Here is a 14,696-nt window from a genome sequence, read left to right as displayed (position 1 = left end):
TGATTCGACCCCTAGCCTGGGAACCTCCATATGCTTCGGGTGCAGCCCTAAAAAGATTAAAAAAAAAAAAAAAAAAAAGTATGTCTCCTCCTTGAAACTCTTCCCCCTTTCACTTCTACAGCACCGTTTTCCCAATGGGACACATTTCAAATGTCCCTTTCTATGAAGTCTTTGGACTTCTCAGGTAGAACTGGTTAGAGTCCTCTTTCCCAGGTGCCCTGTGGCATTCACAATATACTTCTACGGCTAAACTACATGCATTCATGACTGTACAAAGTGTCCAGCACTGTGCTTGGTACAAAGAAGGCGTTCAATTAAGTATCTGATAAAAGGGCAAAGAGATGATCTTTAGAGTCTAGATGGAGGCCTTGACAAATATAACACCTAAGGAAAACTACAAAAATCACACCCTACTGGGAGAGAGAAGATTGAAGAAACACGAAAACCTTCTCGTTTGAGGCAAACACAGCTCTCCACCATCCCGAACAAATAACCAACCTGATTTTTCCCTTTAGATTTCTCTCATCTTCAAACCGCTAGAGCTGCAAATAACACTAAAACACTGATTAACCAAAACAGAGGAATTTTATGCTATACTATTACTTCCCTGGTCAATTTACGCCTAGCCCATTATTAAAACTTCACACTATTATCCAACTGAAGCTCTTCTCTCCTTCAAACTCAGCCAACAATTAACAAGCGTCCACTTACTAGAGTACTACTGAGCACAAATGAGATGTCAAGCACCGTGCTAAGTGTTTTCCATGAGTTTCCCCCGCTTTAGTCCTGTGCGAGGCAAAGAGAATAGTCTGCGCTCTCCCGGAGTTCACAACACAGTGGAGAAGAATGGCCTCCGCAAATGCGGCAAAAACAACGCATAAACTCTACAATAGAGGTGAAGTCAATTGAGTTGGACTCAAAAACACAACTTTTAAGAGGCAGCTGGTAGATAAACAACATCAATAATGCATGGCAATGAAGACAAGCAGAGGATGTGTGGGAAACCAAGAGGAGACGGGATGAGATAAGGAAAAGGCAGGTTAAGGTACGGCTTCTGAAAGGCAGCCTGAGGCCTCTGGATATTATTTTGTAGGCAGTAAGGAATCAGTAAAGCACTGGAGTTGGGAGTGAGATTAGGTCTGAAAGGTAGAGATCGAGTCATTGCCAGCAGTATGGTGGAAGGATGGGAAGAGCAAGTGGATACAGGGTCACAGTAAGAAAGAAAAGAAGGCCAAGACACCCCAGAAACAGAATCCATGGGACGGATTCAGAAGAAGGAAGAACTGAAGGTAAAGTATTCAGAAGAAGAATCAGGTTTCAGGCCAGGGAGATGATGACTGCTGGTGCAGACAGGCTGACTTTAAGATGCCTGCAGGACATCTATGCACAGCAGACAAATACGCTGCCACTGTTACATTTCATTCTCCCCAGTGACTACTGTGCATCACTTGTCTCCTGAAAAAATCCTGCTTTGCCCCTCCCCTCCCATTTGAGTCAAAATCCCCATCTAATGCTTAAAGACTCTGCAGGCATCCCACCTTTCTCAATTCTAATCCATGACTGCCAGTCTCAATGACCCATTCTGGTACAATTAACCTGTTTTGTGGACTCATCATCTTTTTTTAAACTTACCATCTCTAGGAAGCAGTCTTAGTTACCTAAACTGACAAGACTTCTCCCACAGAGCAGAAAAAGGTGTATCTACAAACGGTCGTATATGCAGATGGATGGCATGCCCAATACCTAGATGAAGTATTCTCAAAACCAGACATGCTGTTCTCTGGGGTGTCAAGCACTCCACTGGTACCGGTACTGGGTAAACAACAAAGTAAAGACTATGCAGAATTGGTCTTTTTATTTTCAGAAGTTACAAAAAAATAATATTTTGAGGGTAATAGAGACTTGGCATATTCCTACATAGCATGGATATAAGATTGTTGTCCTAAAAACTAACAATGCTAGTAACAGAATATCTTAATAGGAATCTATTATGTCCTAAATTCAGTACTATTTCCATCTTTATTAGAAAACTACTAAGCTCTAATCATTACATCTTTTTTTTCGTCTTTTTGCCTTTTCTAGGGCTGCTTCCCAGGGCATATGGAGGTTCCCAGGCTAGGGGTCTAACCGGAGCTGCAGCCACCGGCCTACGCCAGAGCCACAGCAACGCGGGATCCGAGCCGCGTCTGCAACCTACACCACAGCTCACGGCAACACCGGATCGTCAACCCACTGAGCAAGGGCAGGGACCGAACCCGCAACCTCATGGTTCCTAGTCGGATTCGTTAACCACTGTGCCACGACGGGAACTCCTGATCATGACATCTTTTAAAATGTGATTTTTGGCTGGGTGGCTTAAAAGGCAGTCAAGTATAACCCAGTGGTTCAGAATGCTGGCTTTGGAGTTCACTGTCCCTGGATTCAAAGTTCAGCTCTTCCACTTACTAAGCTATATGACCACAGTCTGGTTACCTAACTTCTCTGAGCCTCAGTTTCCTAATCTGCAAAGTGAGAATGAATGACATACCTCCTATCTCAAAGTATGACCGTGAGAATTAAAAAGGATCCTGTATTTAAGGTACATAGTCCTAGCACATATTTGGTGTTCAATAAATGTTAGCTATTTCTGCTACTGGAAAAGGTAGGAACATGTCCCGAGGATTTTTTAAGACATGTGAGTAAAATTTGAAAAAGGGAAAGTTTAGGAATGACCTGAGGAACAGTCATCAAGTATATGAAGGACTTCTCATTTTTAGTATAAGAAAATCAAATACTTCCTTTAACGGAAGGAGATAGACCTGGAATAAATGACTTTAAATTGAGATACTTGAGTTATATACAAGGATGAATTTCTCAACTGGGAAGAGTGTTATATAATACTGGTCCTGTTTCAGGTTGCTTGGGTAGAATCACAATTTCTTGATATACTTAAAAATAAGGCAGACAAAAAAACTATGTCGCATGGCTTGTCAGTCATCCTGCCGCAGGGGAAGGAAAACAGATTAAACAGCCTTCTCAAAGCCTTCTGTTCTGAGTCTGTGATACATCTGACACAGGTACCAATGACAACAGCGACTATCTGCTGTGGATACTCTTAACAATCTCACCACCTAGCTGCAGCCGGCAAGAGTACATTCTTCAAACAGTCTCCTCGCAGGTGTCTCCTTAAACCAAATGAAAACGGCAATGATAACGCATAATTTTACTTTGAAATGTGCCTTTCTTGGCTAGATGGCTGGAGAATAAGAGTAGATGGTACAGATGTGGTGTCTCCACATATGGATTCAACAGGAACCAGAAATCATCCTGGAAAAACATAGCTCTTCCTGAACTGCAAAAGCAGCGTCTCGAATTATAAAAACCTTAGTAAGGTGGCAAAGGTCTTTTGGTCCATCTTGGTGCGTAAAGGGGATGAATGTGTTCGTGCTTTCCTCCCCCGATCTTTATGGGTGACATGAAAACCTTGGAAAATGGCCTACAGCAGCAAGAACACAGAAACCTGCCACCTGGAGCGCCTGCTCCTCTGTGACTGCCCATCCTCTTAAGACTCTGACCCATTTGGCCGCCTATATATTTTCACCTCAAACCCCAGCCTCTTCTACTTTTCTCTGGGGGCAAATGAGAACCTCTGGAGCCAGCATGAGATACAGACTGGAACCTGTCTTAAAAGCACCCACGGACCAGCACTCCTGTTTTCGATGACTTTCAATGGGTATTCACCTAGAAATCGAGATGGACAGGAGCCAGAGTGAACAGACTCGCAGGAGAAAATGTCTTTAAAAGTCAATGAGGGAAGTTGATTTACCTAGTTTACATGTAGTCTACCCATTTACATGAAGCTCTGCACTTTTTCCCCCCCTTTCTATTTGATTTATGGCCCTTTTATTGCTTAGACAAATCTACACAGGGAAAAGTAAAGAGGAAAACTGAAATCTGGAGTTTTGATTACTTAATAGTACTTCATGCAAAAACGACATAGAGCAAAACTAAAGGCTAAAAGGAAACTTAAAAATTATTTCAAAATTAAACATATGGAGTTCCTGCCGTGGCTCAGTGGTTAACGAATCCGACTAGGAACCATGAGGTTGCGGGTTCGATCCCTGGCCTTGCTCCGTGGGTTGATGATCTGGCGTTGCCGTGAGCTGTGGTGTAGGTCACAGACGCAGCTCAGATCCCGCGTTGCTGTGGCCCTGGCGTAGGCCGGTGGCTACAGCTCCGATTAGACTCCTAGCCTGGGAACCTCCATATGCCGCGGAAGCAGCCCTAGAAAAGGCAAAGAGACCGAAAAAAAAAAATTTTAAAGAATATATAAATGCTACTCTAGTCCTAGCCCCTATGTAAATTATTTAAATTCTGACATTTTAAAAGAAGGAAAAGAGGCAAAATTATATACCGAAGCTCAGAAGTTCCTTCTGCCACTATTCCTCAATGCTGGATGCCCACAGCCTCAAAATGGCTTCAAAATACCTTTCCTAAGTAACTCTTTATATCTTTTATAGCACTTTTTAGTTATGCAACATCACTGTTTAGGAAGCAGTGATATAGCATTATCCATTTACTGTTGGTGAAAATACAAGTAAGTTAATGACTTGTCTAAAGTGGCAGAGTTATTTAAAAACCAGGCTTTATGACTTCCCCACCCAGGATGCTTTTCATTAGCTTACAACAATATTAGCAGGACCTTATTATTACTTATGAACAGTAACTACAATGGGGGCTACCATTTATCAAGTCTTAACCACGTGCCAGGCACCATGTTAAGTCCTGCATAGTCTCTAATTCTCACCATATCCCTGGGAGGCAAGGGCTGTCATTATCTCCTTCTGGCAGGTGAAGAAAATATGGCGTAGAGAAGTAAATAACTTGCCTCGGGTCACCCAGCTAGTCAGTGAGAGAGCTGGGATTCAAATCCACGGCCGTGACTATAGCTTGTGGTTTTAACCTCTAATCTTGTTCTAATCCCTAGATCAAGAAACAAGTTTAGTTATTTATAACTCACTACACTTGGGGAAAAAAATATCAACTCCCTACACCATACCATTAAAAATGAATCCAAAAAAAGTTATAATAGTGAAATCTGTACAAAGTGCTGATGCTTTCTGCACAAACAGGTCTAAATAAATTAAATCTCCATTAAATTTAGCGATACTGCCAGATGTATGCTGCTGCTTTGTGTAAAACTAGGCACTGCATTTGTTAATAACACAGTAACACTAAGGATCAAAACTGCTCCTGTTCTGACTGGAGCAGCCATGTCAAATAGCAATGCTAACAAGTCAGATGTAGAAGAATTTTCCAGGAGTATTCATAATGCAAAGGAATAAATAATGAGGTGCTAAGGGTTACAGTATGACTAGTTTCAAGTAAACAGAAATTCTTCCTTTGTATCCAAATTTGTTTTTAACGATTAGGAAATAAAAACATACTGCTCTGGTTCTCAAAAATCAGCATGCCACAGTAACATGAAGAAATCTAAAACCCCCATTTTTTTAAAATCACATTTAAAAAATGGAGCATTCTCTTGCTATCTACGGTTTGGGGGGTGAGGAAGATAAACATCTTCCCAGTTAAGGTCTCACTACAACAGAAACGGGTTGACCTCTGCATTCCCATTTGTGCCAATACTGATTCTAGAGCTTGAGACGATCCGAAAACAAACCTCAAATGCTCTCTTTGAACTTCTTCGTATTTTTTTCTTAACGTAATACTAGAAAACTGACTACTTTTCAAAATAGGTTATTCCTGATATCACAATGATAGCCCCCTTCCCATCAGGTTCTTTGTGAAATATAAGTTCGTGCCTAAGAAGACACATAGATATTCTCCCAAACCTGTTTTAAAACGATGAACACTTGACAGTGATGCTACAGATGTAATTTCAATACAGAACTCAGAGGAGAAAAATAACCAAGAAAAGAAAAAAAAAATTGTTTCAGTGTAAACCATAGTGTATCAAATATCAACTGAGGACTTTTCCAACAGAGCAATATAGCATCTTGCCAAACTGGTGACCTGGTAGAGGAGAAAACTGCAGGGTCGTTACACTAGCTTAGCTTCAGAAAAAAACTGTAAAATTCACTAAAAGTTATCCAAAATCATAAATGCTGTGTTGTATAGCTGTGTGCTATAGTTAATTACGTTGTTTAGCAACTGCTAACATTTTCCTGTTGAAAGGGTTCTGCCATCTTCATTTGTAAGGGTCACAATTACTTTATCATGGAAAATGAAAACGTATCAGAATTTTAATTATGAAAATATACTTGAATGACGACTTTAACACATAAAACATTCAAATAAAGCAAGCTGCCTGTTTTCTACGTCAACAAAGCCTCCAAGAAGATTTTGAATTCTCTTTGAAAAGAAAAAAAATTAGATAATATAAATATTGATTCACTCCTTTTTTGTTGATTGGCAAATAAGTTAAACCCAGCCTCACAATTTGCTGATTTGATGAAAAAAATAAGACTGCAATTAAAAAAGCATATACTCAGTTAATAATGCAATACACTCTAAAATAAGCAATTTCCTCCTTAATGAGCTTAAAGTAAGTTTTATTCTCAAGAGGCAGAAATACTAACTTACCAGCTTCGTGCCTCTTTTAATTTCCTTTTGGACATCTTCAATAGAAAATCCACCAAGACTTTCGTTATCAGAGTGTGATGACACCAGAGCAGATGAAAAGAGCTATAAATTACATTAAAAAAATTAAGGTTCACATATGAACAAATTACAGTGAAACGTAAGATGTTAAATTTAAAAGAAATAATCAAGTAAAAAATGGCATAGCATTAGTGAGCAACCACTTCTTGGACATTTAACTGGGTTTTGCTGCTGTTGGTTTGTTTTTTGCTTTCAGTATTTAGGAAGAGCCATTGTCAAGATTCTCAAGGTTTCAGTCTCTTGGCAGCTGCCAGCAGTACTTACCATGCACTTGTGATGTGCTGCCACCTTCTGGTTTTCAGATATTAGTAACTGTCCACATTCCTTGTCTCTATTTGACTTACAAAAGCCACATTTGCGCTGTCTTGTAGGCCCTTTTTTCTGTTCAACTGAGCTTGACATGATTTTTAAATTGCCTTTAGAATGCCACTTTATGCCTCAAGAAATGCTACAGAGAATAAGAAGCGCAACAAAATGGTTAATTTTGTTTTAAAATCAGTTTACATGTGGTCATATAAATTTATTTTTTCATATATTTGACCTAGGTTTTAATATATGCATTTTAAAATAGCTATTTAGTATAGACAAATTAGTTTTGAAACATAAGATGCTTCTATAATTTAAAAAATATGTATTGTGTATGCATAAAGATAAGTTAACGAAGTAACTGAGAAACAAACTGCTCTCAAATTAAGGGACGTGAAATAATTAGAACTATTCCTACATGGATAAATAAAACATGAACAATATGTGATTTTAAAATGATCATCTGCTAGCATAATTAATGAAAAATATTTTTCATGTATAGCTAGGTGCCCCTTCAAGGAGACAAAGAATTATGTATGCATCTAAGAGCAGACCAAAAACTACTAAGAGAACTACACAATATCCAGAGTGAACAGAATCCTATAATTGCAAAGTTCCTTAAAGTACCCATATTGATGATACAATGAATAAGACATGTATTTATATAACCATGACTTTGGAATACTTATTTTTAAAACTTGAATTATTTTCAAGTTTAAAAAATCATGTATACATCTTTATTAATTTTGCTGTTGTACTCCTTTTGCAAGAAAAGAAAAATTAAGCTTTATACCACTCTATAAAAAAAATAGACTTTAGGAACCAATTATTTATAAAAAAACAACTATATTATCTGACTCTGAGATTCACTCCAAAAGTCTGCTTGCTTATTAAAGTTACAAACTGACAGTGGTGTTCTAAATGTAGTTACTTTCCTACTTAAATTAGTAATACTGTATAAAGAAAGGAAAATTTTTCTGAATGAGCCTTAAATTTACTCAAATTATAATTATCTTAGTATAGTCAAACAAAAAAAGGGAAGAAAAGCTCTAACATGGAAGGTTTCAGATTTAGATCATCAATCTCAACATGGATTCTTCAGAAGAATCTAAACAGATGTAAAATCAGTTATTTAAATTGTGCGATTTTCTCAAATCAACATAACTAAGCAGCCTGGGATCCAGGTTACCACAACACACATGACAATCAATAAAATCTCAAATTTCTGTCTTAAAATTTACTAAATTCTTTCCACTCTTCTCTATATTTGAACATTTTCATAACATTGTGTTGAAAAAATGGATTCACTACTACCATACTGTTGCTTTCTGAGAAGCACTTGTTCACCAACGGCAGCAGCAGCAGCTGGACACTAGCAAGGTGGTAGATGCAAACCATTCAGTGCTTTCCAATGTAAAAATGCAGATACTTAAAATTTCACAGGAAGCCACAAAGAAACACGTCTTCTCCATCAACTTATATCTCGGTTTTTCTCTTTAATGGAACTTCAAATGTTCTGACAGTCTCTGCATTGATGGGTTTAACAAACTCTTAATGTATCTACAATTTTAAATACCTCACTCTTCCAAATGGCATCAGATACTTTACAACAATACTGTATTCATAGCACTGGCTATAAACCGTGAAACTGATTGAAAACAGGCAGCAAATACTTTTAGGATTAAAGAAAAAAAAAAAAAAAGAACATAACAGAGAAACAAAAGAAACAAAAGGGGAAGTGTGTTTGCATTTGCTCAAGCAAATATGTGTTCAGTTGCTTTATCAAGAATATAGCTGCCAAAACCTTTAGAATTAAATATGCAAAACACCAAAATTCATAAATAGCACCAAAATTTGCTATTTGAGTTCTAAATTAGCTTTCTTCACTACTACGCAATGAACAGTAAGCACTCTAAAAGCACTGTAGTGTATTCAGCATTTCTCCCGGTCATACTTGGCTAGTTGAAAGGATGGCACATTATGAATCCGATCTATACAGACATCTTAATGTGTAATTTCTGTACAACCCTAGCATAAGCTATAAAACCAGCTTAAGACGAAGTAAATTCCTAGATTAGAAAATCGCTTTTCATTCTTGAAATTAATTCTGAAAATGGTGCCCCCCCCCACCCCAAATCCTACCTACATTGAATCCTGCCTCTTTCCATTTTATACACAGGTAAATTTCTCATCCTAATTTTAAGAACCTACTTTTCTAGATATCAAAGACGCCAAAATCTAAAAGAGAAAAAAAAGGTACACTTTATTTTGCATTCAAAAATATCCTAGTGTATCTTTTTCTGTTACCAGTTTAAACGTAATTTGTAAGGTGAACAAAATGCACACAAAGTGCATCAAACCAATTAAAAACTTTCCCCAACGTGCAATGACTAAATGGATTTTTCCACTAAAATTCAAATAATGCATCTGTGCATATCTTGCTAATTTTTTTACAGTCTCCTTGTAAAACATGAAGTGGCGAACATCATGGAAACAATGACTCCTAGCAAAAATGTCTTTATCATAAAAATACAGATTTTTATCTATTGCTGTCACATTTGTGGTCTCTCCTTTAGAGGAATAAGGGCATTCCAAGGACCAGTATTAAGAGGTTCATAATGATCCATACAGTATAAGGCATTTTAATTTTGGTCTAAAAGGTTTTTCAGGGCAGGCAGAGATCAAACTTTGATGCTTTCACCCAACAATGAAAGCTTTTCCTTAAAAGAAACGCAGCATTATGGATAATATTACAAAACAGAAATAAAGAGGCAAAGATAACAGCGTCAGAAACATCATTCAAACATTTGAAAAAAAATGCATAAATAAAAGCCCGATTAGTCAGGCTGAAGCAATCAGTGCATTTCCGATTTTCCAAGATGCTGTAAAGCACCACGGTGGAAATAACCTGAAACATCAAGGAGAGCATTCAAGAGCCAACTCGAGAGCTCATTCAATGGCTGGTATCTGAAAGACCATTTTTACAGAAAAACAAAACAAAACAAAAATTGCAGTTTCGGAAGATCAAACAATTCCCCACGCAAGCAAGCTGAAATATACAGACCAAAACATATAAACACGATCCAAGAGGCAGTATTTCTGTCAGGAAAGTTACACTGGAGAGAAATAAACGAATAAGAGATGAACCGGAAGGGCACCTGAATTTGGCTGCACGATATTATTACATGCTTCGCACTGCTTTTTGCGGTTATTCAAAAGGAAACTGAAGGAATTTTCCAGTTGTTTCAAACCCAAGCGTAGAGAAAGGATTTGAAGTGTATGAATAAGACCTGATATTACGTAGTAAGCCGACGAAGAGGGAAGCTTTTTCGAAAATAAAGGGTTTTTCAACTTCCACGCAGAATATCGAAACGAAGAAATTTCAAAAGAATGCCGTACTGTTCGTCCATATAATAAAGGATGGTACACATAACGTACCAGATCCTCTCCGTTATTTACTCCTCAATATACACTAGACTCCAAGATCTCCCTCTAATCAAGAGCTAGGTAAACTCGCAAAAACTATCTTCCTCTAAAACACTTTAGCAGGTTCCTTTCGGTCGTAAAGTCAGGGTCCCCTAATTGTCCTTTGCCAATCCTCCTGGATCCAGGGAAATATCACCCTACACTTTCCTTAATCCTCCTCCCCCCAGGAGTTCGCCCTCTAACAGTCTTCGCTTCCTATCTCAGTTTCACCCCTAATTCCCCCCACCCTGGAGTTTTTCCTTATTCCGTAAGGCTAACCTTCCTGCCACCCTAACAATTCTTCTCACTCTTCCCAAACTGGGAGTCTCCCTCCTTCCCAAATATGTCCTAAGCGATGGCCAAGACTAAAAATTCCCAGTATTTTTTTTCCTCCGTAAATGTTGCGCCCCCTCCCCCGAAGTCTAGCCTAAAGCCTAACCTCTCCCTTGGTGGCTCCGCAGCACTTTTCTCCGCAGCCTCTCTGCTAAGCGCCTTCAATGAGCGGCGCTTCTGGGGTCCCTGACAATAAAGCGAGACCACCAAGAGTCCCCCTTAACAACGGGCAGGGGCGGCGGCCTGGCCACCGCCATCCTCCTTGTCTTCTCCCGCCGGGCAGAGAATAGGGGGCCCCAGGGTACCGTGGGGACTCACCGGCGGGGCCCAGAGGCGAACGGCAGGCGAGAAGCGCCAATGAGGGGAAAGAGAAAGAAGTCGGTCTCGGTTCTCCAGCAGCGCCTGGGAGCGGGGCTCTGTCGCCGGAGGTTGTTTCCTTTCATTCGAGGAGAGACGGGCTCGCGGAGCGCCCTTACGTCGCCCCCCTCGCACGCAACGACTCACAGAGCGTTAATACGTCTCGAGCGCGCCGCGGGCTCTGATTGGCTGCAGCGAGGGGGCAGCTGAAGCCGCAGAGCCACGACGCATGTGCAGAAGCCACCCCCGGTACGGCTCGGGGCGGCAGGCCCCGCCTCCTGCTCGCGCGCGTACCTTCTATTCTCCGGTCCGCCCCTCAACCCAGTGTTTGGGGGCAGGAGCCGAGGAGATAGAGAAAGAGATTCAAAGATATCGCCGTGGGTTGGGCGGAGAAGGGGCTGGGTTGGGGCTCGAAACCGTTGGCCAGGGGCCCGGGTAGCCAGTTTTCGACAGTGATTCAAGTGGGTAGGCCTGATCCCTTGCACTTGTTCACCGAGGCCTTTTCACATCCATTATTTCATTGTACTCTCGTGGCATCCCTTTGAGGTCCTCCGTTCTCTCATTTTACTGCCAGGAAACACTGAGAAGCTTGTAGTGGAGTCAGTCTGCCTGGGTTTCAATCTTTGGGCGAGTCGGTTTTCATCTCTGTGCCTTAAAGTCGTGTGTGTCTTTAAAATAAGGAGAGAGAACAGTACCTCACGGGTTTATTGTGAGGAAGAAATGAGACAGTGCAAGTAAACCGTGTATTAGCGTCCCTGGCGTGTAACAGGCCTTCTATAAATTATGAGATTTTCGTAATCAGGAGAGATAAGTGATTTTATTCATAATTCGTACAGGTAAACTCGACACCTAAACTGAGTGCTTTCCTCTTTGATGTATGAAGCCAGACTGCTTGGGTTTGAATCTCAGCTCCTCCACTTCTCGGTCTATGACCTTGAGCACGTTGCATTACCTCCCTGTCCCTCAGTTTCAACACATCCAAAATGGATGTTTCCAGAAATGCGTTAATATATGTAAATCACAGAAAAATGTTTGGGCACATAGTATGCTCTAAGTGAGGGCCAGCTTTTGTTATTTTTCTGCTGGGCTCACAGACTGCAAGCCAGTGGTTAAATTAAAAAAAAAAAAATCCCCTAACAAACCAATGAATATTTAAAGATGCCCTTCAAGTAGCTATGTTTCCTGTTTGGGGGGGGGGGGCGCAGTGGCTTTCCATTGTTTTGATCCACTGCTGTTTCTATCGTGTTTCATTATTCTTTTTATTTTTCACTGCAATGTCAACATTAAATTGTAAATCCTCAAGAAAACAATAACCATGTTTGATGTAACACTGTAAATCATACAAACAGGTACCTAATAAGCGCGGACAAAGCAGTCATTTAGCTGCGAGGGACCCTTAGCCCTTTCACTCAGGCCCTGTACCTTTGAAAGGGAGTGGTTAGAGATTTGCATAAGATCTACAATATGTATTCCAAATATTTAGCACATCATTTTCTACCAGTTTTGCACACTTACTGATGTCAGGATGAGACTGATGATTGCGTCAGTGACAAAATGCAGTGCCTGTGCAGTATGTCACCTCTTTAGATGTCCCTGCAAATCCACACATTTTGCTTTTATTCATTCTCTCATCCATGCATTCATTCTAACAAAATTTGATTCAATAACCATCTGCACAGCTACTAAGTTCCAAACACAAGAGAGACATAGATCAACTCAATCCCTGACCTTGAGCTCACAGTCTAGAAAGGGAGACAGACAAGCAAACAAACAAAGTATGATGTGATAAATGCTGTATTAGGTGTGTGCCTGGTACAGACATCCTCTGCCTATTAGGTACAACTCACTATGCTAAGGTACATCACAACAGTGAATAAGACATAGCCTTTGCCCTCAACTATTTACAGTCTAACAACGAAAAGACACATATCTTTGAAAGACTGAAGTAAGTGCCTTTAAGGTGGAAAGGAAGTGCAGGAAGAGTTCAGGAGAGGAAGAGATCAGTGGCTCCAGTTAGTTTCAGGCCCCAGGTCTGGTAGCCAGTTTCAGTTAGCAAGACTGATAGACGCAGCCCGTTATTTCAAGGGCTAGGGAAAGGAGTCAGATTGTGACAACGTATTCTTACCGATGCCTGAGGATATAGCATCAGATCTTAATCTATTGATTCGCCAGCACATTCCTACCAAATCTCCCTTTTCCTTTCACTTTTTCTTCAGGCTCTAGCTCCTGCTTTTTGTCCCTCATTCTCGGCAAAGGCTTTAACTTCCTTTAACTTCAGGACCCTCTGAGCTAAGCTTCGTTATCTTATACATCCATCCTTTCTGGTTTCCTTCAAGATTCAGAGAAAGAATCGTCCTTCCTGCTTTTTAAAGCCAGAACTGTGGTTTTAATCACATCTTTCCCGTACTCTGGAGAAACTGATTCCCTACTTATTTTCTGCTCTAGCAGCATCAATCGCCTGCTCTCATTTACCTTCAAACACATAGGATTCCTCTACTTTCGCTGCCAGACTGTGTCCTTTCCCTCCAATTACTCTCAGTCATTCATTCAGCAGGCATTTGCAGATATTTTCTGTATGCTAAGTATTATGCCAGACATTGGACATTTGAAAAGGGGTAAGACACAGCTTCTACCTTCAAGGAATTCTCTGTCTAATGAGGAAGAAACATAGGTATTTCCAATGAAAGAAAAACAGAATTTCCGTACAATAGGTGAAATGCTATAGTGGAATTACGTACCACAAAGATTGATGGACTCTGTCCAGCAGAGCAGGAAATATATATATCCCTGGGGAGGAAATGTTTTGAGCTGGATCTTAAAAGACAAGTCCAGGTTCAGAAAAATTTGGATCCCAGCTTCACGACTCTTCTCCATCTTCATTCTTGACGTCTCTGTTATGTTACACACTTTAGGCCATTTACTTGTTCTTAAACTTTCACCTTCCTTTGTCTCATAACATGGACTCTGACTCTGGCTCTCGCACTGCTAGTTCAGTCTCTTTCGTAGGTTTCCCTTCTTATTTTCAATGCAGACTTTTCCCTAGACTGAGTCCTAGACCCTCCATTGGTCTATTGCTATTCCAGCCCAGCCGGTCTTAAACTTTGGAAGTGAGAGTTACCTGGGAGCTTGTTAAAAATGCAGATTTTTTTTTTTTTTTTTTGGCACCACCCCTAGAGGATTCTGAAGGTTTGGGTCCAGGAATCTGCCTTATACTGCCCAGATATTCTGATGCAGATCTGCTGAGGACCACACATTAAGTAACTCCCCTCCATTCTTTTTTTTTTTTTTTGTAGAATTGGTACAATCTCTTGACTTTCACTACCCTGTAAACAACCATTTAGTAACTGCATCTGCTCTGCTGAGATCATCCTGTCCTTGAGCTCAAATCACTAAGTCCAATACAAGCAAATTCATCCTCTCCAGCAACTACAAAGTAATTTTTCCCCATCTTCAGTGTTTTCCTGTAAGATACCACTAGCATTTCTGCTCCTGCCTAAACCAAACGTAAATTCACCTGGTGCCTGTGCCCTCCCTTCTACTTGTAATCAACCCCTGTAATTACTCATTCATTCATT

The 14,696-nt window shown here is 40.2% G+C and overlaps 1 protein-coding gene across 5 annotated transcripts in view; it reads right to left on the bottom strand.

Moving 5' to 3' along the window:
• Positions 1 to 11,245, bottom strand: part of PHF6 (PHD finger protein 6) — a 54,074-nt gene extending 42,829 nt beyond the window's left edge. For 4 of the 5 annotated variants that reach the window (XM_047764756.1, XM_047764757.1, XM_047764753.1 and 1 more), the window contains exons 1-3: positions 11,083 to 11,245; positions 6,925 to 7,108; positions 6,583 to 6,684 (exon numbers count right to left, since the gene is read on the bottom strand). In XM_047764756.1, the coding sequence (XP_047620712.1) occupies positions 6,583 to 6,684; positions 6,925 to 7,062 (240 nt within the window). In that variant the 5' untranslated portion in view covers positions 7,063 to 7,108; positions 11,083 to 11,245. The remainder of the gene's footprint in view (positions 1 to 6,582; positions 6,685 to 6,924; positions 7,109 to 11,082) is intronic. The other variant, XM_047764758.1, reaches the window with a different exon arrangement.
• Positions 11,246 to 14,696: the final 3,451 nt, after the last annotated feature.

Source organism: Phacochoerus africanus, chromosome X, assembly GCF_016906955.1.
Source record: "Phacochoerus africanus isolate WHEZ1 chromosome X, ROS_Pafr_v1, whole genome shotgun sequence".
In the NCBI taxonomy this organism is placed as follows: Eukaryota; Metazoa; Chordata; class Mammalia; order Artiodactyla; family Suidae; genus Phacochoerus; species Phacochoerus africanus.
The sequence above is the reverse complement of the archived record's forward strand: the minus strand, read 5'-3'. Positions and strand labels throughout refer to the sequence as shown.